At 36.0% G+C, this 10,272-nt stretch overlaps 1 protein-coding gene across 1 annotated transcript in view; it reads left to right on the top strand.

Annotated features, from left to right (window-relative positions):
• The first annotated feature begins 7,770 nt into the window (after window positions 1-7,770).
• IL17A (interleukin 17A) overlaps window positions 7,771-10,272 on the top strand; it is a 3,092-nt gene continuing 590 nt past the window's right edge. The window contains exons 1-2 of the mRNA XM_006926446.1: window positions 7,771-7,834; window positions 8,993-9,195. Coding sequence (XP_006926508.1) covers window positions 7,808-7,834; window positions 8,993-9,195 — 230 coding nt within the window. The 5' untranslated portion in view covers window positions 7,771-7,807. The remainder of the gene's footprint in view (window positions 7,835-8,992; window positions 9,196-10,272) is intronic.

Genomic DNA, 10,272 nt, shown 5'->3' with positions numbered 1-10,272 from the left:
ACTTCCTAGTGTTATGAATTCACAAAGGTCACTCTAATTATACAACCAAGCAGTGTAACCCTTTAATTTTATGTCTTGACAACACTGCTCTTCAGCCAAATTCAGTCACTTTGCAAATATAGAACTCTGCAGTAATTCTACTGAGCACCAGGTATTAGGAGCATTACTGTTGTAGGGAGATGACATAGAGAAGTGAAAGAGATAACAAAAACTTGAAAGCAATCAAAATATTTAACAAAAGGCAATTGGTTAAATGGTCTGCTGTTCATCTATTTCTTAAGATGTTACATATTCCATCTGTTTCAAATACACTCACAAACAATAACAACAACAAAAAGCTTTAAAAAGGGTACAATGGTTAGACGATACTATAAGGCGAGAAAACAAGTTTTGAAACAGTTTTATAATATGATCCAATTTTGTAAAATAAAATACTTATAATCTTTAAATATATTTTTTATAAACTAGAATAGTACTTAAAATGATCCCAATTTTGTAAAATAACAGGAGCAGTATACTCCAAAAGCTTATTTCTAAGACCTAGGATTATGGATTAATTTTGCTTTCTTTTGTTTGCTTTCCTAACCTCCCCTGTTATTTTGTATAATAAATGAGCATATATCACTTTCTGGGTCAGAAGAAAAACTCTATGTGTGTATGTGTACATGTAAGTAGATAGACAGACAGATATACAGACAGATGATAAATGATAGAGATAGAGATATAAAATGTATACATACGCATATGTATACATAGAAATTATGAGCTAAGGTCAATATAATGTATGGTAAACATTGAAATTCCTTTATTGTTAGTGCAATAATATATAAACCAAATGGACAAATTAATAATCGAGACTATTCCTTTCCACTAATCAGAATGCCTGTCTATAATCCAAGGCACTGGTTTCCAGGCTATCTAAATACTTCAGATGCCTAGTTTATTATCAGCAATTTAGTAAGCAGACTAGAAATAAAGGGCCTGGTTACCTTGAATGTCAGCTCCTTGAAAGCTTGTCCTGTCTGCTTGTATCCTGCTATAACCCCAGAGCTTAGCACAGTGCCTGGCACATAATAGGTGTTCAACAAACTATTTTTGAATGAATGGCTATTTCGTCCATGCCATGTGGAAGCCTGAAGAAATCTCCTTACTTCCTCACAAAGTAGGCATAAAATGAACAGATAACCAGTACCCCTCAGATTAAATGTATCTTCTCAAAAAAGTTTAACAAACTGACAGATTCTCATACCCTGACAGTCCCAAAAAAGGTTAATATTTTATCAACATTAAGTGAGCATATAATGCATGCCAAGCCACATGTATTATTTAATTTATTACTCACAACTATCTATGAGTCACTTTCTATTGTTATCTCCATTTTATACATATGAAAACTGAGACGTAGGTGATATAATTTTCCCAAGGGCAAGGGATACTAAAGTGAAGCTAAGATCTGACTATGGGAAAGTCTGATATTGAAAATTTGTCCTTAATCATATACTAAACAGGAGTCCTTTATAAGTTCTAGGCAAAATTTTATTTCAAAATGTAATGATGAGAAAAACTCCATCTCCTCTAAGAAATTAGCTAGCTTCTTCCTTTCTGCTAATGAGAACCATGCTACTGAGCATATCTACCTGTTTTTCTTTGGCAGCCAGGAAGCTCAGAGAAAAATGTAGACCTTAACTAGAGTAATCGTATTGGTCTTTATAGACTGTGACTTTGGGTTTTCTCTTCCCAAATCTTAACTTTTGACTATATGATCCCTGGGCCCGATTCATATTTTTACAACTACTTTATTATCTGAATTTTTGTTATAAAGCATCTCAAATTTTAGAATAAAATCCTTATTTTTGAATAAAGGAATATAGCATCATTAGTATTAATTTTACTATATTTTCAATTTGCGGAGCAGCCAACTCACCATAGCATCCTCTATATTGTCTAAAGAGAAAAACCAATTGATAATTTGTTCCTGATTCACATGCTATATCTTTCCTTTTAAATATATTCTGTGGTTATCTTATTATTATATTTTTATATTAACTTTGAAATTGCTGAAAAGAAAATAAAGCTGATAACTTGTTAGTTATCAACCTCAGTGTGTGGTTTGGTTTGCTTGTTTAATTTTAGACCTTCCTTTTCAGTGACATCCGTTCAGACTTCAGTCATTTGCTGACCTTAATTCTCAGGGTATCAGATGAAGTCAGCATTACCAAAGGGAAGGCCACCTGTAAAACAAATTTGCATGTGCCTGCTAACGTATAGGCATAGAATTCTAAATTTATTTGTTTAAAAAAAAATGGAAAGTTTTTTGACCCACTTTAAATCAGTGTTTCAGTAAAAGGCTAGTGAGAAACCCATCTAAGGGAAAAGCTTGGTTTCCATGAGGTTAGTAGTTATTACTCAAAGGAGAAACTGACATGCTTATATGATGTGTTTGATAGTGGATTTTAATGTAAGGATTGGGGAAACACTGATGAATTGCGGTTGTTTTAAGATGACGTGATGTGATTTGTCTTCCTTCTTACATGGCTTGGTCTCTTACACAGCTTCCAGGCATTATCTTAGTGCTTTCGGGCTGGGAAAGATGTCTAAGACCAAGCCTCATTTACCCAAATGATAAAGGTATTATACACTATTTGGAAGTCACTAGGAATAGAATGCCTTTTAATCAAATGAATAATGTAATGGCTGTTCATTATTCTTTTGACCATGTAGATTAAGTATGTTTTTTTTTTTAAAGACTTCCAACCAGTTTTGTAATTCTAGCCATAGAATAAGTTTTTATCTGATCCTATCAGATAAAAATAGTCTATCTAGTCTGGACCAGGTAGGGGCAACATCGAAAACCAATAGTAAAAGAAAGAAAAATAGTTACTCAAAAGAGCTATTCATAGAGGGTCTGTATCAGTGAAGAACAATCTACCAAAAGTTAGAATGACTAATGGTGAAAAAACAGAATCCAAATGTTGAAAATGATTCTGCCGTTATCTCTCAGCCTTCACGAGCCCATTAACAATGACTCTATTCAAATGTCTTCATTGTTAATCATTCCTTCAATTCACCATGTCATATAAGGAGGGAAAATTCTCCACCAGAGATTCCAGAGGAAGCCTGTGTATACATAACCCTGGAGTATTCTCACTTAATAATTTATTGTTCAGAATGCCCCTCAGAAAGAAACACAGCCACAGTGAATATCTAACAGTGCAATGCTGGAGAGGAACAATGATACTATCAGGTTGACACTAAGATTGATATTTCCTATTGAATAAATCATGTTAATTTTATATATATTAACTCCTTGCTCTCATAAGACAACAGCTTTTACCTCAGAGCTAAACCTTTGGTACTAACGCTGTTAATATTTTGAAGTTGGGAATGGATGAGCTAGATCTTGATAAACTGTATGTAAATCTGGATCTCAGGTAAATTCTAATTTTATCAGTTCCCCCAAGGCTCTCCAGATGACTCTCTATTGCCAACATTCTCCTCCCTTAATATCATGCCTTCTCTTTAAGCATTTGACATTGCTTCTTATATGTTGGCCTATTTTCAAAATGTCGGCCCCCAGATTTAAAACCCAAGAGGATTCTGTGCTATTCATTACCCTCTCAATATTAGATCAAAATTTTTTTAAAAAAGAATCTTTCTGATAATACGCACAGCATTAAATAAAATGGCACCTACTTCTTTGAATAGCCATTGTCTTTAAATATAATACATAGTAATCGCTAATGATGGCAGAGTGCCTCCTCCTATACAGAGATCATCATTCATTTTTTTTTTTTTTAAGTTGTAAAATAAAAATAAAAAAGACAATAGTATCATGATGGTAACCCTACCACCTAAGCCAAATTTTTTAAAATTAGTTTATTTATTTATTTTTTAATGGCAGTCTTAATTTTTCACTATATCAAAACAAAGACTCCACAATACTCTCTTGGATATAAAAAATAAATAAAATTTTCTTTGATCTCTTGTATAATTTTCTATTATAAGCAGAAAAGAACACTCTTTGGTGACCTAATCATGTCAAGGAGACTTGCAAATCATTTTCCTAAGTCATGAAGACCACAGACATTTTACAAGTATCATTCCTTGAAATGCATGTTTGACCCCCAGGAATATTTCCCAGTCTCCACTGCTCATCTTCTTTCCTTCTCATTCAGCTTCCAACTTTCAATTTCTAGTTCTCCAGTACTTGTGTATATCTGTTTTCTAATTTTTTGAAAAAGCAAGATTGATAAACCTGAGGAAAACCACTAAGCAAAATAATCACCTTTAATTTACCGTTTCCATTTGTTCTTTCTCTAAAAAATTCAAAGATAATCAAAGATTACCTGATGCAAAAACTTATTTGATTAAGAAGGAAACTGAGCCTCAAAAACATGAAGTACCCAAGGGCATGGGTAGTTAATGGCAGAGCCACAATGAAAACAAAAGTGCCCTCTCATCCAGTGTTCTAGACCCCCTAATTCTCAATCCAGCATTCCTTCCAAATCAACAGACTGAAATCCAAATCTGAGCCAGCTGCCTCTGTAGACAGATACAGAAGAAGAGCACCCACACACATATACTCTGCATACTCTCTTAGTGCTTCCAACTGTTCCTCCAGGAGGCACAGGCTTCAGCTCAAGAAAGCATCTGGAAAACTAGTCCTATGCAAGGCTGGGCACAGCCAGGTTCAACTACCACTTCAAAATGATCATTTTTACACTTTAGTGAAAACCCACTTTGTTTCCTAATTCTTACTGTAAAGCAAGGGTTAATATTTAAGAATGGCACACAGGTTAGATTTCATTGGCACACGAGGCAAGCATAGGGAGATCAGCTAGTGTCAGCTTTTCTCCCTTATCCATCAGCCAAAGGAACTGGCAGCAAACACATTCTCCTCCTCCTCATCCTTGCCAAAAAGCAACAAACAAGGAACACTTTTCTCTACTCCAGGTGGTCCTATATAGGCCACAACATTGTCACACTGTTTTCAAAAAGGTCAGAATAGAGAGTCAAAGTATTAGACAACCCAATATAGCCATTGGAATGCAACTGGCCTAAAAGAATATTCAAGATTCTGAACTACCCAAATAGCATTATTCATACTGTCAATCAGTAAAAATATTGAGCACTTATTTACTAGACACTATGTCAGGTGATACAAAAGACTAATAAGATGGCTATCTGTCTACAGATAGCTCACAGTCTAGCAGAAAAATTGGAAATGTAAACAAATGACATGCAATACACTGGAAAAATGCATGAACAGCTGTGTATCACAGAGAAATCAGCAACACAAAAGAAATTTGTGAAGGCCCATGTTGTATTAAGCTCGACATTAGGCACCACGAGAATTACAGAGATGAATAACACATTGGCTTTGAAGGATTACAGTAAAATCTGAAAATGCAAATAGACATATGTCTTAAACATACTTTTTCCATCCTAATAAAACACAGTACAAAATGAAGCAAAAGTTACCTGAGAGGTAGATATAAACTACGCTTTACGGGAGCCGTTCACTTCAACTAAAGTAATCAGGAGAGACTTCCAGACCTAAAATATACATTTGAACAGGATCTGGAGGAACAAGTAGCATTTTGATAAAATGAGGACAGGGAAGAGCATTTCAGAGACAGTACCTTAACGAAAGGCATGTAGGCATTAGAAGGACAATCAGGACCCATGAGCCCAGGTCCTGGAGCATGGGGGAAGGTGAAGCTAGAAAGGTTGCAGATCTCAAATAACTTAAATACTAATTCAAATGCTAATGAGTTAGCATTTTGTTCTGTACTTTTGCTAATAGGACAAGAAAAGACACAACCAGAGCCATGCTTTGAGAATTATTGCAGGAATGTTAAAGATGGGTGGAAGGCAGCAACTTAGGAAGAGCAAAAGTGGCTATTAAAACAGTCCAAGTGGATGAGAGTCTAAGTCAGAGGAATGGCAGTAGGTGTGGGAATTAATGCCAGATACGAGAGACACAGTAGCTTCTGAGATTGCTACCTGATCACAGGCAGAGGAGGGGTAAGAGATATGTAAACATATCTGGAAATAGACATATGTCTTAAAGTTACTCACAGTGACTCCATGTCTTCAAAGATGGATGGCGATGTCAACACCAGAACTAGGATAATCAGGAGAAGATGCGTTTTACTTTCTCTTCTATCTGAATTTGTGTAACAAGATCATCATCATCCCTGAGATTCAGTGCTCCTGGCCTCACTGCTCAGTCAGGATCTATCTACCCAGAAAAACAGAAGTCACTTCATACATTTGCAACAGAGGAAATTTAACGCAAGGAACTGGTTACCATGGTGATTGAGACTGGCATCAACAAGAGGCTACTACCATTCCAAAAATGGAGGGACAAAGTAAGAAGCAGTGCTCCAGGAAACAGAGTGAGGAGACCCCTTATTCCCCCTCCCCTTCCTTCTCCCCAGTCCCACTCTTCTGCCCTCCAATTTCACTCTAGCCAAACCCATCTAAAAGCCAGGTGACCAGGGAGTCTGAGAAAGCAGCTTAAAGGTCAGTTCTCTGAGAGACAGAGTGGATCAGAGCAAGGAGGAATGGATTTCAGGACAAACGGGCCCAAGATTCGGCAAATTTCTTATACACCTCAACTGTTGAGTTAGAACTACTAATCATCTTCCCTTGTAACCATGTATCATATGAGATACCAGCTGAGAGATTCTGGGTCCCATCACTCACCTCACTGGGAAGAAGGGGCAGAGAGAGGGTGACGTGTAGCCAGCCACATCTATAGCCACTAACCCCTCATCTTTATCATCTTGGGGCTGGTCCTCAGTGTTTCTGAGGAGAAGCTATTCTCAAAGTCTTTAAATCAAGTGTATCTCACTTAGACAGTGGAGAGAAAAGGAACGAGAAAACAATTTCCTTCTCTCTTTCCTTCTTAAGGTCCCTCGCTCCTCCCTTCCCGTTCTTATCATTCTTTGCTCTTAATTGCCCTCCTTTTCTCTACTTCCATCACTTTTCTTCAGTCTCTATCTCCATTTTCAATTCTTGTCACTGTCTATCTACATCTCCTCACTACTTCATCTCCATCTCATTCCTCCTGAAGAATTGCATGAGTTAACAAGTTGCTTTGTTAGACATGCCTTTAATAGTAAATCTCATTCTCTTTGACTTAGTTATTAGTTCCTTAGTCAAGTAGACATTCAACAAAGCAGGTGTTAATTCAATAAAATAATATAACCTGTCATCATTAAATTATTTATTCCTTTTTTGTTTGTTTACATGGTCAGATTTTAAGTAGTTTCTGAAATGGTCTCCTCAACATCTGGTTAGGGAATATGGTGAGAAAAGGAATTATCAAATGGGAAATCAGTGTATGACACCAGAAGACTTGAATGTTATGCCATACTTTTATTTTCCCATGAGATATTAAAATAGAGCATGCTCTTTTGGCAGCTTCATATATGCCCATAAATAAATGTTATCAGCTCATAAGTAAAGCATCATTGTTCAGCTTGTGACATGTAACAGTTCCTTGAAAAATAAAGAGAGGACATAGTCTTTGGAAACATGAATTTCTGCTCTTCCCAGTTTCTTTCATGATATCAAACAGATATCGCTCGTCATAAAGGGGAGGTTCTTCTCTGACCTCATTTGGGAATGGAACATTTAACCAAAATGGTGTCACCCCTGAACCCACTCCGATACGCCAACGTAAGTGACCACAGAAGGAGCAAAGCACTATAAAAAGAGAGAAGATAGCACTACACTTTGTCCATCTCACAGGAGGCAACAAGCTCAACCAATCCCCCGTTGATCAAGGGAAACTACAATGGCTCCTGTGGGAACTTCATTCATGGTGAGTCCTGCACTAATATTCAGCGTTCTTGTTACTTGGGATCAGATAATACTTCTGGAGTCTAGGCATGAAATTCTGGATTCTAACTGTGGAGATCCAAGAATACTAGTCATGTAGAATAGGAAATGAAAGCTTTGGTAGATACTTGTCATTGTATAGCATTTTCAAGAACTGATACACATCAGTTTGAAAGACGAGATTAAAACTGAAAGATACCTACTTTGGGGCTAAACCGCACAAGAAGTGTCATATAATGCTGTGCAGTAAGAAAGAATGTTTATTGAAAATCTATTTTTCTAAGTACAAGTGATTTAATATAATTCTCCCACAGCATTCTTTTAGTTCAAAATAAGACAGGCCACTATCCTTGAGAATTTAATAAGTTGTGGCAATGACATTTCTTTCCATTACCTATTATTATACCATAGCCTTGGTATACCAAACCCATTTATTCTCATCGGATATATATACATATATATGTGTGTATATATGTGTGTGTATATATAATTATGATTTAGTGTAAACGGTCTTTATATTTTTAAAACATCTTTTTTTGAAATGTAATTTGATTACATAATCAATATAAGTAAATTTAGAAAACAGTAAAAAAAATACGTAAGAAAACATAAGCGGAAACCAGTTTGGGGTTGGATGTTTGCCAGTGGTACAAATAGCATTTCTAGCACAAATACAGACACCACATGTATTTTCAATAGCCCTTTCTCCCTAAGTGCACATTCCACTTCACATAGGGTTTCACAGAATGCTCGGACAGAGAACAATGGTGCGAGACGACATTTCTTTCTAGAAAATCAAGGTCAATTTTATCTCAATGACCTGACAATGACGCCCATACTGAAAAGAAGATGGCTTGACGTTTTTACAAAAATTACTGCCAGCCAATTAATAATGTGTCTTTACTAAATCAAAAGCAGAATGTTCAAGACTGGTAAAACAATTAAAAAAAAGAAAAATCCATGGTCTTAACATTATTTTGCTCGCCTGAACCATTTTCATTTAACTGATCTGAAAATTTATAATAGATTGTCCTGGTACACAGTATGTTCTCTATGATTAGCAATCCAATCATTATCACAACTTGTTAACAAAAACTGCATACTAATCCAATCTCTCACCTTTCTTTCCTTTACCATTTAGTTCCAGTCACTGCTGCTGCTGCTGAGTCTGGTGGCCATAGGGAAGGCAGGAATAGCAATCCCACAAAATCCAGGATGCTCAAATACTGAGGACAAGAACTTCCCTCAGACTGTGAAGGTCAACCTAAACATCCTTAACCGGAATACGAATCTCAGAAGGCCTTCGGATTATTACAATCGATCCACCTCACCTTGGAATCTCCAGTACGTAAGAATCCCAGATAAAATCTCTGTATTCTTCTACTTTTTATGCATCAGACAGCCAGTTATATCAACTTGAGGATAATTTTACTCAGAATTATCAGTCAAACCTGGAAAGGCCATTGTGCAAAACAACGATTCTGAAACTTTTATTCTACAGATTTATTTGATAGAACATAGGACACTCCCTCCCCCAGCCCTCAACACCTATCCTATTATATTTCATTGTCTCATCATAGGGAATTAATGTTTGAATTTTCTTTCTTTACCAGAGCTACCATTGAAAAGGTTTCTTAAAAATAACTAGTAATTAGCTGGGATATTTATGCCTTTTTTAAAAAATCTTATTAGCACTGGGAAAATATAGCTTAAATCCCAGTGGAGGAAGTATTGGGTTGGGTATTTCCACTTCTTTTTAAGTTAGATAGTTTTGCTCTACAACCCCAACAGACCTATATTTGCTGTGTCCTTAATATATCTAGTATTTAGACCCAATGAAGAATTAAATACAAAATGTATTCGACAATTTGATTTTATGCAAAGAAGCCTCAGTTACGTGTGCCTACAGATTCACCTGACTGTAGCATTTCGTTTCCTCTTCCCATTACCAAGAACAGTTCAAATAAATCAACTCAAGCTCAAAACAAATCATTCACTCAGCTCGGGTAGAGAGGGAAGAGGAGGTTATAGAGAGATTTAAACTTTTGTTTCCAGCCCTTTGCATCAGCTCTGGGCTCTGTTCCAGTAATGTGTTATCAGATAAAATTGTGATGCATTCCACGCTTCAAAGACAGACTTCATTAAGTCAGATTAACAGCTATCTTATTCTTAGATGATTCCCTTGGTCTTTTTTCATCTATCAAATGTACTCTAAAAAGATTATCCTTTGTGTCAAACTTAAATCCCTTCTGCAGTCCCAGTCTATCTTATTTTTTGTTCATTCTTCAAAGAAATTGGGAAAAATTTATCAGTCTTTTTTCTATAACATTTCATGTGCTTAAAAATCCAAGTTTTCCTAAAACTACTTTTTTTCAGACTAACAGCACTTAGAGAATTTGCAATGCCTATAATTTGTCACCC

Source organism: Pteropus alecto, unplaced genomic scaffold (assembly GCF_000325575.1).
Source record: "Pteropus alecto unplaced genomic scaffold, ASM32557v1 scaffold7, whole genome shotgun sequence".
Taxonomy (NCBI): domain Eukaryota; kingdom Metazoa; phylum Chordata; class Mammalia; order Chiroptera; family Pteropodidae; genus Pteropus; species Pteropus alecto.
This window is presented reverse-complemented; position numbering and strand designations above follow the sequence as displayed.